The sequence below is a fragment of the Myotis nattereri genome (genome assembly GCF_964212035.1).
Source record: "Myotis nattereri genome assembly, chromosome: 3".
In the NCBI taxonomy this organism is placed as follows: Eukaryota; Metazoa; Chordata; class Mammalia; order Chiroptera; family Vespertilionidae; genus Myotis; species Myotis nattereri.
The window spans coordinates 204,791,205-204,816,705 of record NC_138077.1 but is presented as its reverse complement, the minus strand read 5'-3'; the positions used below and the strand labels follow the sequence as shown (position 1 = coordinate 204,816,705).

General features: G+C 52.6%; 2 protein-coding genes across 2 annotated transcripts; one reads left to right on the top strand and one right to left on the bottom strand.

Moving 5' to 3' along the window:
• Positions 1–3,566: 3,566 nt before the first annotated feature.
• On the bottom strand, positions 3,567–7,762 carry PLA2G2D (phospholipase A2 group IID; the record flags this gene model as incomplete). The annotated part of the gene is made up of 4 exons (XM_081088539.1): positions 7,708–7,762; positions 6,079–6,223; positions 5,074–5,180; positions 3,567–3,718 (listed from the first exon to the last, which is right to left on the bottom strand). The coding sequence occupies exons 1-4, from the start codon at positions 7,745–7,747 to the stop codon at positions 3,567–3,569; spliced, it is 444 nt and encodes a 147-aa protein (XP_080944665.1). The 5' UTR covers positions 7,748–7,762.
• A 9,873-nt stretch (positions 7,763–17,635) lies between these two features.
• Positions 17,636–25,196, top strand: PLA2G2F (phospholipase A2 group IIF; the record flags this gene model as incomplete). Its single annotated transcript, XM_081086112.1, has 5 exons — positions 17,636–17,748; positions 18,430–18,479; positions 21,842–21,986; positions 22,904–23,013; positions 24,988–25,196. 5 exons carry the CDS (start codon positions 17,636–17,638, stop codon positions 25,194–25,196), a joined length of 627 nt encoding a protein of 208 aa, XP_080942238.1.
• Between the last annotated feature and the right edge of the window lie 305 nt (positions 25,197–25,501).

The window sequence follows — 25,501 nt, the reverse complement described above, 5'->3', positions numbered from 1 at the left end:
CCACACCCAGCCTCATCGCCTGGTCCCTGGGCGTGGCTATTCTCCCCTGAAAGGGGACCCAGGGCTGAGTCACCAATTGTCCCAGTAAAGAGTGTGGGAGGTAGGCTGGTGAGACATGGCTCTGCAGCCAGAGGGACCTGCGTTCATATCCCAGCCCTGCCACTTATCAGCAAGTGACTCATCCTAAAGCTTCAGTTTCTGCAGCTGGAAAGTGCAGGTGCCCCAAGGGAGTGGAGAGGAGTGGGTAAGTGGGCAACCCAGGTGTTCGGTGTCCCTTCTGCCCCTCCCACGGGTGCCCCTTTGCAGAAACTGACCTCAGAGGAACAGGAAGCTCAATGAATGCGTCCTTCTGTCTGTCTCCTACATCCAGGGTCCATGACAGACAGGGACAGACAGAGGTGCCTGTGAGTCTCCCTTCCCTGTGCTTCTTCTCCAACCCCAGTGATGGGAAACTGGCCCAGAGGAGAGCTCAGAGGTGGGAAGGGCTTACCTTACTCCAGGGACTCAGTTCTGGCTGCCCTGAGACCCCATCTCTCCTCTTGGTCCAAAGCTCCATGTCTTTACCAACGTGGGATTCATTCATTCATTCATTCAACAAATACCTACTAATACCTACTATGTGATCACCAGGCCCTTCCCTAGGTTCCTAGCTCACAGAGGGAAGCATTCCGGACACAGCCCTGCTCCAGACCCAGCCCTGGGATTGCCCACCCAACACCAATCCTATCAATAATCTCAACAGCCCCCATCTTAGCAGCTACTCATCCCTTAGAGACATTGACCTTGCCCTGTCTGAGAGGTAAATAAGTCCCGAGGAATCTAAACCGACCTGGGTAATCACTGGGGCCTCATGGTTTCGGGTGGCTGGTCCTGAGTGGGAGGGCTGCTGGGTGGTGGTGATAGGGCTAATTAAAAAGAGACACACACACACACACACACACACACACACACACACACACACAGAAGAGGCAGCATTTTCTCTGCTGGATGTTGACAGGTCCTGGCTGGAGGTCTGGATCACAGCTGCCGCCTGGGAGCCAGGAGGAGCCGCGCCACCTGGAAGACCAACCCAGCCAACACAGAGAGGGTGGCCGGCCGGGAGCGGGAGAGAAACCAGGTGCTGATGACGCTATCCAGCCACTAAAGAGTCACCTTCCCCCTGGACTGATTGTCTTGTGAGCTCATACATGCCCTCATTGTTGATGCCCATTGAGTCACCGTTTTCTGCTGGAAGCTTCCTGATCGGTATAAACAGGGCGGGGTGCCAGGGGGCAGAGGGGGAAGGGTCTGAGGTGGCCTCCTGGCTCTGCCTTTTGCTGGTTGCGGGACCTCGGGCCGTTCCTGTCCCCATTCTGAGCATCAAGTTGCTCAATTTTAAAAGGGGGGATAAATGCCCATACCTGCCAACACTGACATTGTCAAAGCCACAGAGCCCGGAACATGGGCGCTCTGATGGACAGTGGAATCGCCAGCTCTCGGCTTTGGATGAAGTGGACATCATGCATGAGGATCTAAGTGAACAGCTGCACAGTGATACAGAAGGGAGAGAGGAGTTGGGTGGAAAGAGGGGAACATTGATGAACTATTCTCCTCCTGGCTTACTAGTAGCTTGGGGGTGACCGCAGATTTGGTTACTACCTAGTAACAACAACAGCAACAACAATGCAGTTAACATTTAAAGAGGGGTTACCGTGTGCCAAGCACTGTGCTAAGAGCGTAGGCATTAATCCTGTTGAAAACATTAACGTCATCTTATTTTCTTCTTAATTTCATTGATACTTCACACACAAGGAAAGCAAGATCCCTCCTGGAAGGTCGCATGGCTAGCCAGTGGTATAACTAAAATTTGAACTTGGGCCCCATAGTCCTTCATTCCTATTATACTGTCTCTTACGAGGCACTGGGCTTCACATAGAAGGAAAACTGCTTGGCCAGCTGTTTCTCATCTGGGCACCACAGGCCGGAGGTTGTGGGTGGCTCCAGGTGTCTCAGCCCTATTGATGGAGACATGGCTGCTTATATATGAATGACATTGTGGATCTTTATATGAAAAAGCTATCCATTCATCCATCTTCCATCCATCCATCCATCCATCCATCCATCCATCCATCCAAACTCAGTTTCCCTAGAAGCCATGCCTGAGATGAGGATTCTTGGGCAAGCGAAGGATTTTTGGAGGGAGTGCTCTCACGAGAAACCTGTAAGGGAGCAAGGGCAACAGGATAGGCCAGGGGACAAAGCAAGCAGAGGTGGTTCCAGATGTCTACCCTCAGCCTGATGCCAGGAGGAGCTCTGGGGCATGCACTGTACCACCCAGGTGGTCCCACGCAGATGGGGGTGGGCAATGATCCGTTCCCTGGTATTATATTCCATATGCATTGGTTAGAGGTGGGTGATGTGGAGGGTAGGGGGGATAGGCAAGGTAATTCCCAGCAGACGAGGTCAATCCTTAAGAGGCAGATGTGAACAGTTCACAGCCAACATCTGGCTGAGCTGGGAGTAAGGGAACTGGGCCAGAAGGGGATCTGAAGTGAAGCACTCACAGCATCTGCCACAATCTCCATTTGATCCGTTAGCATGAATGGAACACTATTACGCAGAGGAGCAGAGGAAACAAAGATGTGACAGACACGGCCTCCGGCCTCCAGGAGCTCCAGTCTAGTTGGGGGAGATCAGAGAAGTCCAGACAATGATAAGTCAACTCAAGGTACAGCTTGGTTAACTGCAGACCCATCAAGTGCTATGGGAGCTCGGAGGAGGGAGTGAGGCCTGGGGGCCAGGAGGAATCAGCCAGGGGAGACTCTGTAGGAAGCAACCCTTGGAAAGCCCACCTGAGCAGAGGCCTGGGGGCAGGAGAGGAAGGGCCTGGAGAACATGTGGCCTGTGCTCGCGGGCTTCGTCCAGCCCTTCCCTCAGAGGCATTTACACGGCCCCTTCTTGGCACTGCTTTGGGTACCAGGGATGCAATGAGTCCTCTACGGGCATGGGCCCCGCCCACCAGGACCTGAAGCCCAGTGGGGAGAGGGACACAGCGCCAGATTGGGGGGTGGGGCTGTCCAAACTGCTGCGTCTCCTGCGAGAGACCCTACCTGGGGTGAGGGAGAGCCTGAGAGGTTTAAGGAGTAGAGTCGGGAGGACAGACAGATCAATGCTGCCCATTAGAGAGGCCACTCGGGCCGCAGCTTGGACAGTGTATTAGAGGAGTGAGACTGAGGTGGGGAGGCCTGGGGAGTGAGTGGCAGTGACACGCCCCCAACACCTGCAGCTTTGACCCAAACACCTTCCCCCTGGCTCCCTGGCCTTGGCTTTTCCTAAGATCTCAATCCCCCTCCAAGGACACAGCTGCTGTTGGGAGATTTATTTTAGAAGGTCCAAGAGGCAGGCGGGTGGTGGAGGAGAGGCTGACTCTCCCGCGGCCTGGGGGGGTGTTAAGGGAGCCAGGCTGCTTCAGGGGGTTGGTTACTTCTGGGACAGGGGTGTCAGCAATCCCGTGGGACTTCTGAGGACCCGGGTAGGGAGGGTGGGACAGCCGGGCAGGCAGCGTGGGACAGCCAGGCAGGCTTCTTCTAGCACGAAGGGGTTTGGCCCTTGCAGCGGGACCTGGAGAAACGGGAGAAACGCAGCTTCTTCTGGTAGGTGCCCAGCTGACGCTTCAGGCAGAAGGCCACCTCCTTGTCACAGGCGCACAGCTGCCGCTCACACCAGCTCCCTTTGTCAGCTGTGGGGTGCAGGAGGGGGGCTCAGTGTCCGTCCATTCCTGAGGCCGAGCCAGGGCTGGGTCTAGGGTCCCTGGAGGGAACCTCTGAAGGCAGTGCCGTCCTCACTCAGCTTTAGGGTGTTCTTCCCAGCTACTTGGACTCTAGCTGCGTGACTTTGGGTACCTACCAAGACCTCCCGTGTGCCTTTATTTATTTGCACCTATCATGTGGCCGGCCGGGGTTGGGAGGGTGAGGGGGAGGGAGACAGGACTGAACACAGCTGACCTCTGAGATTCACACTCCCGTGCGTGCTTGGGGCAGCAGGTATCTGAGAACCGCAGAAACGAATATCAAACTGTGCTCTATGGGAGTCAGAAACAACGCCAGGGCCACGGCAGGAACGCAGTGGGCCAGAGCCATTGGAGCTGAGGTCAGAGGGTCTCTCTCCCTATGGGAAGCCAGGTGGAGGAGTGGGAGTGTTCCAGGCTGATGGAACAGCCTGTGCAAAGACTCTGAGGCAGGAGGGACCACGGTACTTCAGTTTCATTATCTGTAAAATGGCGATGATGAGAAGCGCTGCCTGGCGGGAGGGAAGGGGGGACGATGGGGGGTGGGGGGAGGCTGTGAGAATTAAAGTAAGAAGGCAAAGCACTCAGTACAAGTAAGTGGTCGATAAATGCCGGCTATTACTATTCGTGTCATTGTTATTATTATTAAGCCCTCAGTGAACAGGAGCAGTGGTGATGTGCCCATTTGATTCCCAGCCATGGAACCTGCCACCTGCTTCCTGCATGGACCCAGGGGCCAAGTGACCCGGGATGCAACCCAGGCTCTGCTACTGGCAGCGGTGTGACCCCAGGCAAACACTTCCTCACTCCATTTCCTGGTCTATAAAATAGAGCTCATGGCGTGGGGCTGCCTCCTGGCTGGGCTGCTGTGAGGATCAGTGATGATGGAAGTAGAAACAAGATCAGCTATGGGGCATGCCCTGCGGCAGGCATCTGTGAAGCTCAATCTGTCTGCCCTCATTCTAGTTCTTGGATTAACACTATGGGGTAGAATAGAATACTGTTCTCATCTTCAGTTCCCAGATGAAGATACTGAGATTCAGAGAGGTTGAGCAAGGCACTCAAGGTCACACAGCTGGAATCTAAGAGAGGTCTGCCAGCCTTCCAGATCCTAAAGGAGCCAAAGCCCTCATTGGACCTCTCCATACTCCCACCCCTACTCCTGTCTCTCCTCCACCGCCCCACTATTGCCACTGGACATGCGAGAGAAACAGAGAGATTGCGTAGCTTGTGCATCATTGCACAGCATATGAAAGCAGAACTCCCTTCCTCAGTCTACAACTCCAATCCCCAGTCTAGACACTCACAGCACTGGATGTCCCCCTGGGAAAAGGTGTAGTTGTAATGGTCCCTGAAGTAATGGCAATGGTGGAGCTTCAGGTGACGATAGCAGCAGTCGTGAGCATGGCAGCACCTGGAGGGAGAGGACAGGAGGTGGGGCAGGGAGCACAGACGCACTGCATCATCCTCAGCTGGCTTGGTCTCAGGCAGCCCCTGCCCCAGAGGAGAACCCGAGCCCCCTTGGAAGAGTCAAGGCCTCGAGGGGTCTAGTCTTCTGCGTGCTCATGCTGGCTAACACTTACAGGGTGCTTCCTAGGGCCCAGGCACCTGCTTTTTCTACAAATTCTCTGTTAATCTTCCCAACCACCCTACGACTAGGACGATCCTCATGTCACAGCTGGGACAACTGGGACTCAGGGAGGCCACGCCACTTGGCCGAGCTCACACAGCCTGAAAGTGGTGGGTCAGGGAAGTGACCGGGCCTAGCCCAGGCTCTCATCTCTCCTCTGGCTGATTCCCAGGATTGTGGTGAAGATCCGATGAGATAATGGCAAAATGAGTCAGGCCCTTTAAAAAAACCCGTGCAATGGCAGCAGGCAGTGTGTGTGGGTATTCTAATTAGATTAGGGGTTGAGAGTGCAAGCGGGGGGGGTCTTCAGAGACTTTGGGGAACCCTCTAGAATAGGGGTCCTCAAACTACTGCCCGCGGGCCACATGCAAATACAAATATTGTATTTGTTCCCGTTTTGTTTTTTTACTTCAAAATAAGATATGTGCAGTGTGCATAGGAATTTGTTCATAGTTTTTTTTTAAACTATAGTCTGGCCCTCCAACGGTCTGAGGGACAGTGAACTGGCCCCCTGTTTAAAAAGTTTGAGGACCCCTGCTCTAGAAGGCAGGCTCCAGGAGGGTTGGGGCTGTGTCAAAGCTTAGCAGAGTTCCTAGCACAGAGTACAGAAAGGATCCACAGAATGAATAAATAGATGGAGAGGACAGGATTGCCGCCTGTGGGCCTGCCTGGAAAGGGTTACCAGTCCGTGGCATCGAGAGGTTGGCCTTTTCCACCACGTCCACAGTGACAGCCGTAGTACCAATAGGAGGTGATGGGTGTCTTCCTGGTCACTTGTTTGACCATCTTGTTCAGGTTCAGAATCCCGCCCTGGGTTGGAGTTACACCTGCCAAGGAGCCCGGCAACAAGGAGACGACGTGAATCCCAGGGGAGGTCCGTGCACCCCTGGCTGGCACCTCTGCTCTATCTGGTCCAAACCAATGGCCTTGGATAACAAAACGACAACAACCACTACATCCATTAAAAAATATAATGAGCCGTAACCGGTTTGGCTCAGTGGATAGAGCATCGGCCTGCGGACTGAAAGGTCCCAGGTTCGATTCCAGTCAAGGGCATGTACCTTGGTTGCGGGCACATCCCCAGTAGGAGGTGTGCAGGAGGCAGCTGATCAATGTTTCTCTCTCATCGATGTTTCTAACTCTCTGTCCCTCTTCTTTCCTCTCTGTAAAATATCAATAAAAAAATATATTTTAAAAAAATATATAATGACAGTGAGTGCTTGCCATGGGCCTTTTCATGTAGCAATAGATTGACTCCAACTCATCCCATGAGAAAAAGACTATTTTTAAAAAATATATACTTTATTGATTTTTTACAGAGAGGAAGGGAGAGGGATAGAGAGTTAGAAACATCGATGAGAGAGAAACATTGATCAGCTGCCTCCTGCACACCCCCTACTGGGGATGTACCCGCAACCAAGGTACATGCCCTTGACCGGAATCGAACCTGGGACCCTTCAGTCCACAGGCCGACGCTCTAGCCACTGAGCCAAACTGGTCAGGGCAAGACTATTTTTTTTAATAAGTCAACTTAGATGTAGAGAAAAGTTGCAAAGATCATACAGAAAGTTCTCATAGAGCGCCCACCCACTTTCCTCTAGTGTGGTATCATCTTACATAATTGTGGTGTATTTATGAAAACTAAGAAACTGACAATGAATACTATCTTTAATGCCCAGTTTAGAGAGGAGCAGATGGAGGCTCGGTTACTTGTTCCAGGTCATAGTAGCTGGTAAGTGGAGGAACCTGGGTAGAGACCCAAGGCATCCTTTCTAAAATCACATACGTTGAGGGGCCAATTTGCTAGCAGCCACATTTTTACATTTGATCTTCTGCTAAAGATCAAATGAAAATCGCCCCATCACCCACCAAGTCAACAGAACCCACTTCCCAGGTTCAAGGGAGATCCCTGAACGTGGATGCGGAGTGCTGTTTCTATGCAAATGAGTGTTATTCTTTGGTCAAAAGGATGGAGGGGAACAAGGTGAAGTGAGGAGACCATTTCTGTAATTTTTGTCCAAAGTGCCACAGGTGCCAGCTCGGCGGTTCCCTGGATTCTGAACCTTCGGCTCTGACCTTCAAGGCAGGCCAGAAGGGCGTCACAGCTTGGCCACTCAGGCCTCTCTGGCCAAAGCCACTGTTCTAAGGGACTGGAAGCCGCTGATGGCTCCTTGCAAGGGGCAGAGGGTTAAGGGCTTGAGGGGCCAGGGTGGTGGAGATTAAAGCAGCAGTTCAGTCTAGGAAAAAGATATTATAGGGCCTACCTGTGTTCCTCCTTCCCTTTCCAGCTGTGGCTCCTGTCCCCACTCACCAGCAAACATCACCAGCGCGCACAGAAGGGGGAGTTCCATGATCCCGGCCCAGAGGAGGGGAAGCCGCTGCTGCAAGTCCTTCATGCAGGCAGCCCCTTATATAAGAGGCACCCCCACCCCCACCAGCTGAGCCTGCCCCTGTCCCTTCTGCTCTAGCTCTCATGGAGGCCACCTCTGTCTGCTCCTTCTGTTTCCTCTTTCCTGGCAAGGGGGAATTTTAAAACAAAATTATTTTTAACATCTATTTTTTAAACTTCCTGATTGCAAAAGAAGCACATGTTCAGTGTAGAAGATTTGGAAAACATGAACAATAAGAAGAAATTAAAAATCACCTGTGGATTCATTAAGCAGCATTACGGGTTCGGTATATGTCCTTCTGGTTCCATTGCTCTCTCTATATCTATCTATCTATCTATCTATCTATCTATCTCCACACTTTTCCTGACCAAACTAGGAAGTTGTCATTTGTAGCCTCTCTTTTCACTTACCAATGAAATTTGAACACAGTTCTATGCCATTAAATATTCTTCTGCAGAAACATTTGAAAGGCAGTCTCGTATGCCATGGTACGGACCATTCATTTAATGAATCCCAGATTGATGGCCATATGGGTTACTACTCTAGAGTGTACAGTGGTACAGTGGAAGAAACCACTGAGCCGAAATCTCAGTTCATGTCTAGAACTGTTGCTGTAGGATCTATCCCTAAAGTGGACTTGCCGAGTCAAAGCACATGCACAATTTGAAGGCAATTGACATGTGTCGACAACTTGCAGAAGGTCCGCCTAGTTCACATATGGGAATTCTAATGAACACATGGTGTGGATCCAGCCTAACTAGGGTGGGGGTGCTGATGGCAGGACACACAGAGGCACCACGAAGAGATGGTCTGCCACAATGGCTCCACGGAAAACCCTGCAAGGTTTGATGGAGAGCCCATGGTGTGGATCCAGCCTAACTAGGGTGGGGGTGCTGATGGCAGGACACACAGAGGCACCACGAAGAGATGGTCTGCCACAATGGCTCCACGGAAAACCCTGCAAGGTTTGATGGAGAGCCCATAGGTAGTAGAAATTGGTTTTCTTCTATGCCCATGAGATGGCTGTTCAAGGGCATAGAGCCCAAGCTGACCTTTTGGCTGCCAGCTAACCAGTTCACCCCAAAAAGTGCACCAGCAAGAGTCACTGCTGGGAGCTGTTTCCTCTCTCAACTCTCTTCTACATTAGTTCCTTGACTCCATCACTGACTGATCACCTAATGTGTGAGAAAGGAATTGGAAACAGCAGGCAAAATAAGTATCTCTGGTATATTCTTTGACATGCCTCCCCCATGTGTGCTCAATAGTCACTCCCTTCTACTCTTGCCAATGGAGTCTTACCCTACGAGCAGTCTTCTAGATCTGGGCTCTTGACAGGGCATGTGGTTACCTCCCAGAGCTTCCCCTCATCTGGTATCCTTTGGGTAGGAGCAAAAGTAGGTAGGAACAGAAGGCTTTGTTGATTCCAGAAAGCTTTTCCCTAGTGGGAGAGACGCCATGATATTGATGCTGTAAAGGGGCCTCAAAAACATTTTCCCTGGATGCCTCCAGAGGCCCCGAGGCACATCTGGACAGCTGGGTTTGGGATCAGAGGGACCTGGCTCAAACTCTGGCTCCTTCTCTTACCATCTGTGGAACCCTGGGCAAATCACTTTACTTCCATGAGCCTTTGTTTCCACGTTTGCAGGACAGGGACAATATGGGGACAGCAGTCCCTCCTTCCTCTGATTGCTGTGGGGTTCAGGGAGCATTCAGCACACTGCACCAAGCCTCACCCATGGGGAGAATGCCGTACGGCAACCACACAGGGGTTACATGGCGTTTTGTGGAGGTGAAGAGGATGAATAGGTGGGAGCCAAAGCCAGACTGCCTGGATTCCAGCTGCTTTGCCTGGAGCAAGGAGCTCAGCAACATGTCTTTTGTTCCTTCCATGTACAATAGGGGTGATGATAGTACCTACTTCATAGCCTTCCTGTGGGGATTAAAAAATATGATATGTGAACAGGGCTTGGTCTATGGCTAGAGCTTAATAAATGTTAGCTATGGTTACTCCCATCATCACCATCTTCATCAGCCACACCATCCCTGCTTATAATAGAACTAGAGGCCTGGTGCATGAAATTTGTACACAGGTAGGGTCCCTAGGCCTGGCTGGCAATCAGGGCCAATCAGGGCTTTCTGACCCCTTGTGGTCAGTGCACATCATAGTGAGCAATCGAACTCCCAAGGGGACACTTTGCATATTAGCCTTTTATATATATAGATAATTTTTCCTCTGCATTGTCTAATCTGCTATTAATCCTATCTACTCTATCTTTCATCTCAGACAGTGTATTTTTTTTCTCTCTAGAAATTTAATCTGGGTCTTTTTATACCTTCTGTGTTTCTACTTAATATGCATAAGCTCTCCTTTATCTTCTTATGCATAGAGAATATAGTTATAATAACTGTCTTAATGTCTGTACCTACTAATACCATCATTGGGGCCATTTCTGGGTCTGTTTCTATTGATTGATTTTTTTTCCTCATTATGACTTAAGATCACCACTGCTCATTTATATAGACTAGAGGCTCGATGCACAAAATTTGTGTGGGGGGTGGTCCCTCAGCCCAGCCTGCCCACTCTCACAGTCTGGAAGTCCTCAGGGGATGTCCTACTGACAGCTTAGGCCCGCTCCCCATGGGGAGAGGTCCTAAGCCACAGTCTGGCCTCCCTCTGTGGGAGGCGACCAGGCTGATCAGGGGAAGGTGCCACCCTCATCACTCCACTGTTGCCGCAGCTGCCAAGGTGTTTTTATAAACATGGATGCCAGTCCCTTCACCATCTTTGTGATGGAGTGATAGAGTGATGTTTAATTTGCATATTCCTCTTTTATTAGATAGGATATAGATCACACTATGATAATAAAACTGTCTATTTTTAAAGGGTGGTTTCTTTTAAAAATATACATATATTTTATTGATTTCTATTGGAAGGGAGAGGGAGAGATAGAAACATCAATAATGAGAGAGAATCATTGATTGTTTGCCTCCTGCATGCCCCCTACTAGGAATGGAGCCTGAAACCTGGGCATGTGCCTTGACTGGGAATTGAACTGTGACCTCCTGGTTCATAGGTTGATGCTCAGCTACTGAGCCACACCACTTGGGCCAGGGTGGTTGCTTTCAAGTAGATTTCCAGAAGTGAAATTGCTGGGTCAGATGATACAAATGTTTTTAAGCCTCTTCCTTTCTCTGAATTCTATAGAAATTTAGAGCCCCTGCATCTGCCTCCATTGGCAGCATATGCGTATTCATTAAGCCTGGTGGTTTCTTGAGACTTGTCAGCAAATCTGTGGGTTTTTACGTCCCTGGGAACAGTAGAAAAAACAATTGACCATGCACCAAGATCTCCAGGTGGTGGGTGCAAAGCAGCAGGAGGGGGCTTAGGTGCTGGAGTGCTACTTCGTTTGCTGAGCCTCTACCGTGTGTCAGGCACCAGCTTGTTATGTGATTTTCACATCCACACCAAAAGGGAGATACTGCTGCGTCCATTTTACAGGTGAGGAGACGAGCTCAGAAACTTACCCAGGGTCACAAGCAAGTATGAGGCAGAGATTGGGTTACAACATAAGTCTGCCAGGAGCTGCCCTTACCAGGCACTGTTCTAAGTGGTCCCACATAGTAAATGCACATGCTTACTGCCCTAATCCCCGTTTAATAGACGAGTCATTGTACCTGGGCTCTGCTGTGACTTTCCTGTCCTCCTGATATAGATGGAGGTGGGCATGAGAAAAGCTGGCAGAGCCTGCAAGTCTGCTGTCCCCAACCTCACTGCTGAAAAGAAAGAGGACCCCCATCTCCAAAGGGGTACCCCATGGGTGACCCCACATCCTCTCTGCCAGAGGCCAGGACCTCCTTTCAACCCACTCCTCTCTGCAAAGCTCCATGTACCAGGATGGTCCCCTGCCTGGACTCTATCCGAGATGAATCGCCAGACGATGTTAGAGACGAAGCTCGGACTTACTGGAGGTTTGCAGGACAAAAGGAAGTGAAAGTTGGGCTTCCCCAGGGGCTTCCAGCAGGAAAAGAGAAGGGAGCGAGAGAGCTGAGCTTCGTTTGAGGGAGAGAGACCCACTTCCCTGCAGCTGCACCAAGGCAGAACCAAAGCAAGTGGAGTAAACAACCAGAGTGCTCCCCTCCCAAGTGCCTGCTTACTGCAGAAAGGATCCGCTGAGGCAGAGCCGCTCAGGGATAACATGACCATGGGCCGAAACTACACACAGCAACACGGAAAAACCTCACACGCCTAATGCTGGACCAAAAGGCCGACACCAAAGAGTACAGACTCTGTGTATATGACCCTCCAACGCTGCCAAACCGAATGGCGCTTTCACAAGTCAGGACAGGGTTCCCCGCTGAGGGGGTAGGGACTGGACAGGTGATAGGAGGGCTTCCGCTGCTGCTCTCTTTGGCTGGCTGCGGGTTACATTGGTGTGTTCAAGTTGGGAAAATTCACCCAGCTATTTTAATTTGTGCATTTTCCTACGTATATTATACTTCTACAAATTTGAGGGAGCCAATGGGCAGTGGGAGTTACTTCAGACAGCCTTCTAGATGATGAACTCGGGCTGTGTGGTAGCGAGAAAATCCAGCTTTGATATCAGTCAGATCTGGGTTTGAATTCCAGCTTACTAGTGGCATCACCTTGATTACAATACATCGGCTCCCTGAGCTTTAGTTTTCCCATCCAAAATATGGGCCCAGTGATGTCATAATCACAGGTAGAATAGTAGGTGGTCAGTAAATGCATGGCACCAGGTGACCCCTCCTCCCAGGAGGGAAGAGTCTAAGGTTCTGACCAAAGCAAAGGGCTGGGCACGCTGACCTCTCCCCACACCTCGGGCCCAGCCACTGGTTTCCAACTGACACAGAGCTGGTCACCCACAGAGGGGATTTCCACTTCGACCTCTCAGTGCACTCAGAGTGACCCAAGCTCAGTGGCCACAGAATCTTCTTTCAAAATTGCTGGACCATTCCCATCCCCAGCAGCTTTGACACGGTCATGGCTCCAAGGTTCTTGCTTTGCCTTCCGACCTGGTGAGGCCCCCTGTTGCCTGTCTCAAGGCCACATCCTGCTGGGACGCAGCAGCGCCTGGGCGTTCAGAAGGAGGCTTGGCGGTCATCCTGACTCCCCGGCTGTTTTCTCACCTGTTAAACGGGGCGGAGGAACATGGGGTGGAGGCCCAACCTGCACAATGGGGTTCTTGTGCAGATGCTGAGACATGGGGCTTATACGATGCTTGGCTTGCATACCGTAAGCGCTCAATAGTGGTAGTTGGTGTTCTCATTATTAGCATTAGCTTATGGAAGACAAGGACCACACTTGCAAGAAATCGCCCAGCCACCCAGCAAATGAAGGGCTTTCCTGAGCGCCAACTACCTGCTGGCCCCCAGGCAGACCGTGCCCCTGCCTACTAGGGACTTTTGGTGTCTCTGGAGTGACCAGACACATTCGAGCTGATTGGAGGCTGGGCTGTGCAGACCCCCGGTGGCCCATCTGGTGGGTGTGGGTGGGGGTCCATGCGGATTTGCACAATGTGGGTGGATCTGTCTGAGGAGTCAGAATGGGGGGATCACTGTGGACCCTAAGACGTTTGTCTGGTTTTACAAATGGGCCTATGAGCCACTTTTAATATTTATTTTTAAAATTCTTGGTAAAATATGCTCTAACAATATTGACCATGTTAACCATCATTGAGTGAACAGTTCAGTTGCATTAGGACTCAGTGGTTCTCAACCTTCCTAATGCAGCGACCCTTTAATACAGTTCCTCATGTTGTGGTGACCCCCAATTTCATTGTTACAAATTGAACATAATTAAAGCATAGTGATTAATCACAAAAACAATATGTAATTATATACGTGTTTTCCGATGGTCTTGGGTGACCCCTGTGAAAGGGTCGTTCGACCCCAAAAGGGGTCGCGACCCCCAGGTTGAGAACCGCTGCATTATGTGCACTCACACTGTGGTGAGCCGTCACCACCATCCATCCACAGAACTCTTCATCTTGCAAAACTGAAACTCCGCACCCACTGAACTCTCCGTTTCTCTCTCCCCTGTTCCTGGCAACCACTATTCTACTTTCTGTCTCTATGAATTTGACTCCTCTAAGTTCCTCAGCTGAGTGGAATCATGCAGTATTTGTCCTGTTGTGACAGGCTTATTTCACTTATCATAATGACCTTAAGTTTCATCCATATGATATGTATCAGGATTTTCTTCCTTTTAAAATTTGAATAAAGTGATCCAATTTTTAAAAAAGTTTTACTGAAATATAATTTGCATGCCATACCATTTATTTATTTCTCAGTGTATAAATTGATGTGAGTTTTTTTTTTTGTGTATGCACAGTTATGCAACCATCACCACAATCTAATTTTAGAACATTTTCAACAACCCCCCCAAAATAACCCTACCCATTAACAGTTTCTCTGCATCCGCCTCTACCACAGCCTTGGCCAGCCACTAAGCTACTTTCCGTCTCTATAGATTTGCCTATTCGTTTTATATGAGTAAAATCACGTGGTGGCCTCTATAAGAAGAGGAAAGTTGGACTCACAAAGAGACAAGAAGATGGTGCACGCACAGAGGCAAGGCCATGTGAGGGCAGTGAGAAGGTGGCCACCTGCAAGCCAAGGAGAGAGGCCTCAAAATGAAACCAAACCTGCCTTCACCTCGATCTTGGGCTTCCAACCTCCTGAGCTGTGAGAAAATAAATGTCTATTGTTTAAGCCAGCCAGTCTGTTGTATTTTGTCACGGCAGCCCTAGCAGTTAACACAGTATTGTTATTGGGTTGAATTCACCAGTGAAGTCATCCGGACCTGGAGTTCATTTATAAGAAGGTTTTAAACTACAATTGAATATTCATTTTTCTTTAATAGATATAGGCTATTTCCAGTTGAGTGAGTTTGTGTCTTTCAAGGAAATTGACTATTCCATCTTAATGGTATTATCTTATATTCATTTTAATACAGAAAATTACAAGTAATAAAATAAAACCATCAGGTATTCCACTGCCTAAAACCAACCATTACTAATGTTTTGCTGTGTATCCTTCTGATAATTTTTATATGTATGCATGCCAACCTTCTCATTCCCTCCCCCCTTTTTGGTTTTAACAAAATTGCTATTACCCTTCATATCTAGGATTTTGTTTTTGGTATTATCAAATCTTTAAAAACATTATGGATTATGGATGGCTGATTAATAACTGGCTTAACTAACTCCTAACTTAAGCTGCTCCTGATTTTTGGGGGTGCATCATATAAAACACACCACAGTCAATATCTTTTTCATCTGTGCCGGCATCTTCGTTTACAGTTCCCAGAGTGGAAATACTGGGTCGACCAGTTTATTGACTTTGGGTATTGAGCTCCCTGTGCTTGGTAGGGGGAAGGCGGAGAGAGGGAAGAGCTGATCCCCCCACTTCAGGGGCTTGCCCTCTGCAGACCAGCCCAACCAGCACAGCCAGTGGGAGTACCGGACAACCTGGCAACAGGGCTGTTTGGAGGCCTGCAGGGGTCCCCACCCTGGCGGTGGCCTCATTGGCACAGATCTAAGTGGCTCTGGGTTACCTACCAGATGGAGGCTGTATCGTCCAGGTGTGGGCTGTACTGGCCTTCTTAGCTCTTCTTCCTTCGGAGGCTGTGATATCATTACGAGGCATGTGCAAAATGGAAGCAAAGACCGAGCCAAGCTTTGTGCAGACAAGTGAAGGCAGAGCCCAGCCTCCTCCCAGCACTCTCAGTCCTCAGGGAGCTCCCAGCCTGACGAGGCAGGTGCTGTCTCTGGGAATCCCCGGGCTTTGGAGGAAATAAAGTCCCTTGTTCCCCAGGACGCCCGGTCTGAGTGAAGCGTCAAGATTCACACACGAGAACGTGCACAGGCACCTACAGAGGAATGTACTGTGTAAGCAAGTGTGAATGAACACCGTCCCTGGCCCGGCGTGTGCCTGGATGCAGTGGGGTTTCCTAGAACTTCTGGGAACGAGAAGGGCCTGGATCCACGGAGAGGACGTTGGGCAGAGGCAGGATGGGGGCTGGGAGGAGGGGGATGACCTGTGGGACAGGCTGGCCAGTTGGTGTGATAGATCCCTAGGAAGGGAAGCCCCAGAGGGTCCCTTCAGTCCCTTGACAGCCACTTAGGGGGCATTGGGAGAGCAGGGCCAATGTGAAGGTGGGGGGTTACTTGGGGTTTTAACTTCCAAGAGTACGCTTCTTTCCCCTGCCTTGCTCCCCTTCCCACCACCCCAGTTCACCTCAAGACTGGAGAAGGGCCCTAGCTGGTGTGGCTCAGTGAATAGAGCATTGGTCTATGGACTGAAGGGTCCCAGGTTTGCTTCTGTTCAAGGGCACATCCCTGGGTTGCAGGCTTGATCCTCGGTGGGGGGCGTGCAGGAGGCAGCCAATCAATGATTCTCTCTCATCACTGATGTTTCTATCTCTCTCTCCCTCCCTCTCCCTTCTTATTTAAAATCAATAAAAATATATTTTAAAAAATAAAAAGACTGGAGAAGGAGCCTGGGCTTGGCAGCAATCATATCCTTCACTGAGTGCCTACCCCATGCCCAGGTGGCATGGCACCTGCCACCTGTCCAACCATCCTCTCTCAGGGAAGCCGGTTACATCCAGTCCACAGCTAAGGCCAGGGAAGGGAACTATGCTGCCAGGGTCTCTGAGCCGAGCTGCGGGGGTGTTGCGGTCAGAGCCCCATCAGTGGGACTATGCCATCCTCCAGGGGCTCCCCAAGCTCCAGGCCCCTCTGCTCCTCTCCTGTCCATCTTCCCCACAGGCATGCCATCCTCTACCAAGGGGCACATGGCACCGACTCCCAGGCTACGAGGCTCTCAACCTGAAGCCACTGAGCCCCCTAGGGCACACCTGTGATGGCTGGGGATGTTTTGGCTGTCAGACTTGGTGGGGAGGGGGCTCCTACCGGATCTAGTGTGGGGTCAGGGATCCGCTCAGCGCCAGGGGCGTGGGGCCGCTTGCCCGTGGTGCGGGTGGGGAAACCCTGCTCCGGGTCGGGCAGGCTCACCCTCCTGGGGGCTTCCTGCCAGGTGCCTGTGCCTGTGCCCTCCGTCTTAGCCAGATGTGGGCACCAACATGTTGCAGACGTGGAGGGAAGCCTACAGACAGGCACCTAGCCACCTGGAGACCCTGGCGAACATTCTCTGCTTGATGTCCCACCCAGTCTCTCTTGAACTCTTGCTCAACTACGCCTCGGCTTTTGGGCTTCCGTGTTTGTCTCTGTTTTGTACAATTTTAGGAAGAATCCTGCTAAGTCCGTTCAGCCAGCATCCCCCTGACCCCTGATGTTTCCTGTCAGTATTTTCCATCCACCGACACCCACCCTCCTCCTTGGCTATAAATTCCCGTTTCTCCTTGTTGGAGTTAAGTTCAATCCCTCTTCCCCAAGGGGAGACCCCGCTGTAATGGCCCCCTTGAGTAAAGTCTGCCCCCCTGCCCTGTAGCAAGTGTCATTAAATAACTTGAACATCCTTTTCAGATGGGGATAGAGAGGACTTTGGACTAATATTTTTTCAGATGCAATGGGAGGGGCCAACCCCTGGCCAGGTGCACAAACCCCCACCCTCTGCAGGCCAGAGCCCCAGGGGTGGGGACTTCACCAGGCAGCTGTGGGCAGGGTGGAGGTGGTGGTGGGAGGGAGGGGGTGGGGCCTCCTTTTTCTAGGCCATGTGTCACCAGCCTCCTGCCCAGGGGCACTGCCCCGGCTCGATCCTGCCAGTGTAGGTGGCAGTGAGAAGCTGGGGCCTACTCCCCAGAGCCTTTGGAGCAGATCTCGGACCTTTGGAGCTCTATGTCGCTGGCCCCCCAGAACCCTGAACATGGCAGACGGGGTGCAGGCCAACCCCAAAGGGTTCAGAAAGACGGTGCTGGTTAGACACCCCTCTGGGTGGAGGGGCCCTGATCTTAGGGCCTCTTCTTCAAGGACCTCCAGGTACGTGCCTGCTCCCTGGGGATAGAACCTTCCATGCAGAGCAGCCGGGATGGAGGTGGGGAACTGGCTCCTTAAATCCACATATCCAGAAAGAGAGCTCTGAGTCTCTGAGGGGTGGCTGAGGAATGTCTCTGCATTTTCAGCACTAGAAGGGCCTTACGGATCTAGTCCATCCTCATGAGGCAATCGAGGCCCAGAGAGGCTAAGAAGTCTAACGGAGTCACACAGCATTTTAGAAGCAGAGCTGGGACTAGAATCCAAGGATCCAGGTCCCTTGGCTCTGAGTGCAAGACCCAGCCACCAGGTTGAGTCACATGACTTTCTGATCCAAATATGGCAGGGGGTTGGTTCTGATCTGCAACAGTGATCTGACCCCATGAGGCAATGAGCCAACTCCTGCTCGGGGTGGGAGGGGAGAGGCTCCTGGTGCCTCCTGGCTCCGCCATTCTGGGGGCTGAGCCTTTGGGAGGCGCAGGGCAGGTAGGAGGTGCTCAGATCTTCCTGGAGCTGCTAATCACAGGGATGGGCAGCAGGAACCACGGCATCAATGTCGCCAGGGTCAACAAGGGACAGCACTGGGTGCATCTGTAATGATAATGAAGCCGGGGCGGGAGCAGCAGGCCTGGAATTGCAGGAAGGAGGAATGGCCCGACTCAGGACCTGGGTTTCGTCCTCTCTCAGATCTAGCCTGGCTTTGAAGTTCTTCACCATCACCATCCTGGCCGGCAGCAGTGAGTAAAGGCTCTGGGGAGATGCCTCCTCCCCACCCCCCAGTCACCCCACCCCCCAGGCTTTCTCCCTTGACCTTGGGCAGCCTGCTTCTCCATCTGCTGAGCAGCTGCAAGACCTTGGGCCTGTCCTTCGTCTTTCTGGGCCTCCAGTTTCCCGCTCAGCCCCTGGCAGGCTTCACCCTCTCTCCGGGGCTGCTCATTCCTCCTCCGCCTGTAAACACACGCCACGAGCAGTTGGCATTTACAAGCCTCAAGAGGCAGGGCCCAGAGCTGAGCAAGCATCGTAAAGTGGTGGCATTCACTGGGCGTCTGGGCACCCCAGCACAGCTGGGTGTTTGTGTACATTGGAGGTGTGTTTGTGTATGTGTGTACATGTAGACGGAAGCTAATGGTTTGTGTGTGGACATACACATGTGTCTATAGGTGTGCCCGAGCATACGATGATGTCCCTGTACGTATACATTTCAATAAAGTGTGCATGTGTATTGAGTTGTGGGTGTCTCGAAGATGTATAAGAACATAGGGGTACATACACTTGTATGTGGTGTGTATGGAGCAGTGGTGTCTATGTGAGCATATAAAAAGTTGATGGAGCAGGTCCAGGGACTTCTTACCCCGGGTGGTAACCCCAGGCATGTGGATCGGGGCCAGCTGAAGCCCCTGACACATATTGAACCCCCACAGGCCTAGGCATTCCGGTGGCAGGTGCCTCGGGTCGATGGAAGATGACCTGAACCTCTCGCTGGCTTTCCCTGCAGCCTGTCCCCCCTCTCCTGGACACGGCCAGCGTGGAGGAAAAGAAATGCCAGAGGCAAAATAAGGCTCCATGTGGCCGGACATGAGACAGCGCTGGGTGAATTCAGGCAAAGTGACCTGTTATTTGGAAAATAACCACTGAGTTCAGCCCAAACCACTGGCCAGGGACGGAGCCACTGGCCCAACTGAATGCAGACTTTGTGTGTGTCTTGCACTCCTTGCTTCAGGCCGCGGATCCCACTCTGGGCGCTGCCCGTGGGAGAGTGTATTTGTGAGGTGTGAGTGTGTGTATGAGTGAGATGTATAAGTGGTGTGAGGTATTTGTGGGTGAGCGTGTGCATGAGTGTTTTTCATTGACAACCAGGAGATTGTGCATCTGTGTGTGAGGTGTGAGGGTATGAATATGTGTGAGTGTGTGTAGCAGTGTGGAGGAGAGGATGAGGTGTGTGTCTGTGTGTGCCCACCTTTTGTGTGATGGGCCCTGGGGATGAAGCCACCCCGAGGGGGTAACGCCTGCACAACTAGAGGATGGGTGGGGTAGGAGGTCGGGGCTCAGGCTGGGGAGTGAGGGGCCAGGACCTCACACAGGACCTCAGGGGCTCTGCACAGAGCGCCCCGAAAGGGAATGCCATTATTGGCTGTTGTCAGATTTAGGAATTGAGGTCAAAGAGGTTATGCAACCTGCCTACAGTCTCACAGTGTTAAACCTGTTTGCAAACCCAGTCCATCCAACTCCCAAGCTGCTTGGCACACATTTTTCTCCAGCACCAAAAAGCCAGCAGAGCAGAGCTAACCTTCCCAGACATTCCCTCCCGCCCTCCCCCCTCCCCTCCGCGCCCCCCGCCCCCCGCCTTTCAGCAGTCAAATCTCTGTACAGCTCAAGAAACAGGCTCAGGCCCACAGGATGCAGGGTCCTTTCTCTCCCTGTCCCGGGCCCCAGTGTAGACACCTATATGGCTCTAAACCATCCTCTTAAAGTCATCTGTCACTTTTCCCTATTTCTTCCCCATGCCCTCTCTTGTTTGCTCCTTATTCTCTGTAATGTCAAAAATCGCAGAGCCAATAGACAGGGAGACTCTGGTGGGGCAGGATTCCCAACATCAGCTCTCTGAGGGGGCAGGCATGTCCAGCCCAGGGGCCTAACAAGCCCCAGGAGTTGGCAGGGGGCCATGCAGGGAGCGAGTGTCTGGTGCACGCTGGCTCCAAACAGGGCACTACTGCGGGGGAATCCCAGGAGGTCAGTACTAATGTTCCCATTTTACAGATGGGAAAATGGAGCCCCGGGGAGCTGTAGTTATGGGCCCAGGTCTGTCTGTGCTCGTCCCACTAAGGCATGTTGAGATGGTGAGTTTCCTGTCACTGGTGATGTGACAACCACGTCTCAAGAAGCAAGTAGTCTCGGCCTTTGGGATTCCATCCAGTCTCCAGTTTCTGAAAATCTTGGTGCCTCCCTCTCCTGGGACGATTCCTATTCAGGCTGTGGAGGAGGGTGGGGAATGTGGAGAGAATGGCGACAGGGTGCTGAACCGGGCACCTAGCCCTGGGCCCAGCTGGAGGAGCCCAGGGAGGGGGAGACAGGCAGGAGCGGCCCTGCATGGTGGTGGCATCACAGCTCTGGGGCACACATACCTGGACTCATGTCCGGGCTCAGCCACTCCAGGCTCTGAAATCTTCACTGTTGTGAGCCCTGGTTTGCTCATCAATTGGGGCTAGAGCAGCTCTCCTGCCTGTGTGTGTGTTGGGGGGTGGGGTGCATCACCCAGGTGAGTGCCTGGTGTCGACTCGGTAGTGAGCCAGGAGGAGATGCAGAGGCAGCACAGGCCAGGAGGCCAGCAGGCAGGGGAGCGGGGAGGAGAGGCTGTCACTGGGGTGGGCTGGCTGCCAGGTGCCAGGAAGCTGATGTTGCTGGTACAGGAAGGGTCATTGCTCTATTGCTTCCTGTGAGACACTGACAGAGGGAAAGGAGTGTGTGTGTGTGTGTGTGTGTGTGTGTGTCTTCATTGAATGACCAGGGCACCCAATTGTCTCAGGACTTATCCTGAGATGTACCAGCCCCAGGACTGTGGTTGGGACGCTGAGTCCCCGCTAGGGGCAGAGGAGCCAGGCCAAGGCAGAAGGGCCCAGAATCAAACCCCAGCGTCCTGAAGAGCAGGTCCATGTGCGAAGCCCCTTACAGTTTCCCGACCAGTTGGGCTTTGGGTTCTCACTGCCTGGGTCCAAATTCTGTCTCTGCTGCTTTTTAATGTGTTCTTGGGCAAGTTACTAAATGCTCTGGGCCTCAGCGATCTCATCTGTAAAATGGGCAGCTCCACCACAATAGCCTTTCACCAGGCTGCAGTGAGCACTCGGTGAGTTAATGTGCAGAAGGGGCCTAGGACAGTGCCTGACAGGCACTGAGAAGTCCTCGGCATGATGGTAACTAGTATTATTATTTCCTCAGGGCCACAGGGCTTAATGTAAGGACGTGGGCTATGAATACTCTGTACATGGCTTCCTTCCTCCCGCTCTGCCTGCCGCCCGCCCCCATTCCCCTGGCCCTGGGTGCGGGGAGGACAGCCAGGAGGACAGGGCAGGCTGCGCACAGCGTCCCCTTGGTTCTCTTGCAGTCCTGCCCGCAGCGCACAGCAGCCTGTTCAACCTGAAGACCATGGTGGAAGCCATCACGGGGAAAAATGCCATCCTGTCCTTCGTGGGCTACGGCTGCTACTGCGGGCTGGGGGGGCGTGGCCTGCCCATGGATGAAGTAGACTGGTAGGTTCCAGAATGCCAGGGCGGCTCTCAGAACCGGGCGGGGCAGAGGAGGTCAGACTGGTCTCTATCTTCAAGAGGTGGGAGAGGCCCGTTCCCCAAAGGATGAGGCTTGTTTGATGAGTTAGTGACGACGAGCTGACCTTTGACCCGCGTCCTCTCCAACCATGGTGGACACACTCTATTGTCCATCTCAAAGGTCTCCGGCCTGGAGGCATTTGAACTCCCACTCTTGCCAGGAAGGAACCTTTGACCTCCCCAAACACACCCTGATGCTTGACCAAGGCAAGGCCTGTGACCCCTGCCCCCATCACATTGCAGGCTCTGAAGGTCAGGGCTGTGTGTGCTTCCTCCATCTCTCAGGGAGTCCTGGAAGTCATGGCTTGTCTTCCACTCCTGTCTCCCCAAAAGCAGCCAGCACCAAGTCTGGTATCCCCGGGAGCTTAATAAATGCATGTGGACTAATGGTTTTCCCTCCACCAGCGGGGATAGGAACAGCCACCCCACATTTGCTTCCTGTCCCCCACCCCCAACCCCCCACTCAAGCCTTCAGACCTTGGTTCTTCCTGGGCACCATGCACAGCCAGGTACGGCCTCTGCATGTAGTCAGTGTATAACCCTAACCCTCCCTCCCACCTGACCACGTTGCTGGACCACCTGGCCCTTCTGGAAGCTGCAGCCAGGGCTCCCGGGGAGAAGCTGGAGCCCTGGGCACAGACAAAGAGGCATAATCATGGACAAGAACCTAGGGCACTGGCCTGCTTTGCCTGGCTGTGTGACCTCAGGAAAGTAACTACCTCTCTGGGCCTCAGTCTGAAGGTCTGACCAGTGAGGGAATGGGACAGATGAGCAGGGTCTCTGCTGGTAGGAGATGGGCCTAGCCTGGCTATGCGGGCCTGTTCTCCTCTCCCCGCCCCTAGGTGCTGCCATGCCCATGACTGCTGCTACCAGAAGCTCTTTGACCAGGGCTGCCACACCTACGTGGACCATTATGAGTACAGCATCGAGAATAATACTACGATTGTCTGCAGTGAGTCCCTCCCCCGACATCTGCCCCAGCCTGTGCTGGGGCCCTGCGCAGGGCTGCCAGATGAAATACCGGATGCCCAGTTCAATTTGAAGTTCAGATAAACAACGAAAAATGTTTACGCAGAAGTATATCGTAAACATTTCATGGGATACACTTATGCTAAAAATTTAATATTAGCATAAGGCCAATTAGTGTTAGTATAGAATTTAAGAATTAGCATAAGTATGTCCCATGCAATATTTGGGATATACTTATACTAAAAATATTTGTTTGTCTGAAATGCAAATTAACCAGGCCTCTTGTTTTGCTGTTTGTTCAATCTAACAACCCTCGCCGTGGCTCTGGCACATCTCCCTGGTATGTTCTGATCCCCAAGCCTGACGTGGTCCCCGTTTCTCTCATCCTGGAGATTCCTCAGCTCTGTAGGTTCTGATTCAGTGGGTCTGGGTGGGGCCCAGGAATCTCTTAGGTGATTGCGAGACTTTATGACACTGGCCTGGGAGCTGGGGGTTGGGGGTTTAAAGCCGGGTTCTGCCAGCATCTCCTGACCCTGTAGCCCTGGGCAGGGCCCTTCCCTACCTGGCTTCAGTCTCCCCATGGGTACATGAAGGGGGTTGGTTCCCTTTCAGTTCTGTCACTGGGACCCCACCAGAAGGTGGCGCCATCCCAGGACCCTCAGAGTTTCCAGATTTCAAGCTATTGGAGTCAAGCCCGGTGGAGTTTCCTCCTTTACCGGGACTCCCCATGGTCTTCTCCCAACGGGTGCAGTATCCAAGCTAATGGCCCAGGTGTCCCTGCCCTGCCTCCCCTATGCGCCCCTCCCTGGGGCAGCAGGTGCCCCCGATCCCGTGCTGTGGGCAGCCTGAGCTCCCTTTGTCTCCTTTCTTAACCAGCCTCTGCTCCTTGTCCCTCACTAACAGCTCACCAGCAACCCCAGCTTGGCAAAGAAACTCATCTCCTGTTCTCTGGGAAAGAATCTGGAGCTTGCAGGGTGGGGGGAACTGGGCACACCTGGACCCTTGGGAACTCGGGGCTCTGTGGGCCTCCTATGCTGCTGTTCAAACATGGGGCCGAGGGGCTGGCTTGAAAGAGGGGGTGTCCCTCCATTTAAACCCCAAGCAGTGGTTTTCATGGTAACTTTGGGGATTCCTGGGGCAGGGGGAATAGCTGCGGTGAGAGGTGATGGGGGGGGGGTGGTCCCTGAGTCGTCCAGCTGGCTCTTTAATGTATATTACAGTTTAAGAGGCTTCTCTTTCAGCTGTTTGATGTATTAGCCTTCGGCAAAGAGTTTCATTTAAGAGAAAGGATTCTGTTGATGGAAAGGTTGAAATATTTGCAAACCATTGGCTAGTGGGTGGTTCCCAAAGGGTGTTTCCCCAACCTGGGGCATCGGCATCCCCATGGCACTTGTCAGAAACGCAGATTGCCAGGCCCTGCCTGACCTACTGAGTCTGAAGCTCTAGGGGTGGGGCTAGGCAGTATGTTTCCACAAGCCTGCCAGCTGGCTCGCACGCACACCTCCGGCTGGGAATTGCTGGGGTAAATGATTTCCGGAGGCTAATATTAATAACAGCAGCAGCGGTTACCATGCATCAGGCATTTGCTCCGTGGGAGGAAGTGCTTTCCTCATTGGATCCTTAGCACGAACGCCCTCCAGGGTGGGTGTCCACAATTCTGTGATGGGAGAGAGTTCCTGACACCGGAGTTCTCGTCCCAGCTCTGCCTTGGGGGTGTTGGTGACTTAGGTAAACCCATCCCCCTCCAAGCCTCAGTTTCCCAACGATGCAACGACATGCGGGCCTTGCATGGCTCTCCGAGGTTCGCATGCACACGAGCCACCTGGAGGGCTGTTAAGGCAGGCTGCCCAGCCCAGCGCTTCGGCGCTCACAGGCCTGGGGTGGGCCTGCGGGGGTGCTGGTGCAGCTGGCCCCGGACCACTGGACCCTCAGAGCGCATGCACTCCCCTCCCCATAGGAGATCGCAACCAGACGGACTGCGACAGGCAGACCTGCGAGTGCGACAAGAGCGTGGCTCTGTGCTTCCAGAGGCAGACGTATAATGAGAAGCATCGCAACTACCTCAACATCTACTGCCAGGGCACCACCCCCAACTGCAGCATCTACGAGCGGCCCAAGAAGGAGACCTGTAGCCCCACCTCCTCACCACCCCCTGCACTGCCCTAGTGCCCTCTGGGGGCTGACAGAGAAGAAGGGTGGCAGTTCCTGCTCTGGGGACCAGACACATGGAGCAGGCAGAGGTGGGGGTGGACCTGGAGCCTACGGGCTACCCTGCTACCTTCTCCCTGGAGCCCTCCAGCAAGGCTGGTCCCCAGAGGATTCAGGAAGGCCTGGGCCCTGACTGTGGCCACTGGGGTCCTCCAGCCCAGGACTGGGCATGTCCGTGTCCTGCTGTTGGTCCTGGACTTGGCAGGGAACGTGTGGCTTGTTGGGGTCACTCCTGAGTGTGGAAGACGAGACCTGAGAGAGAG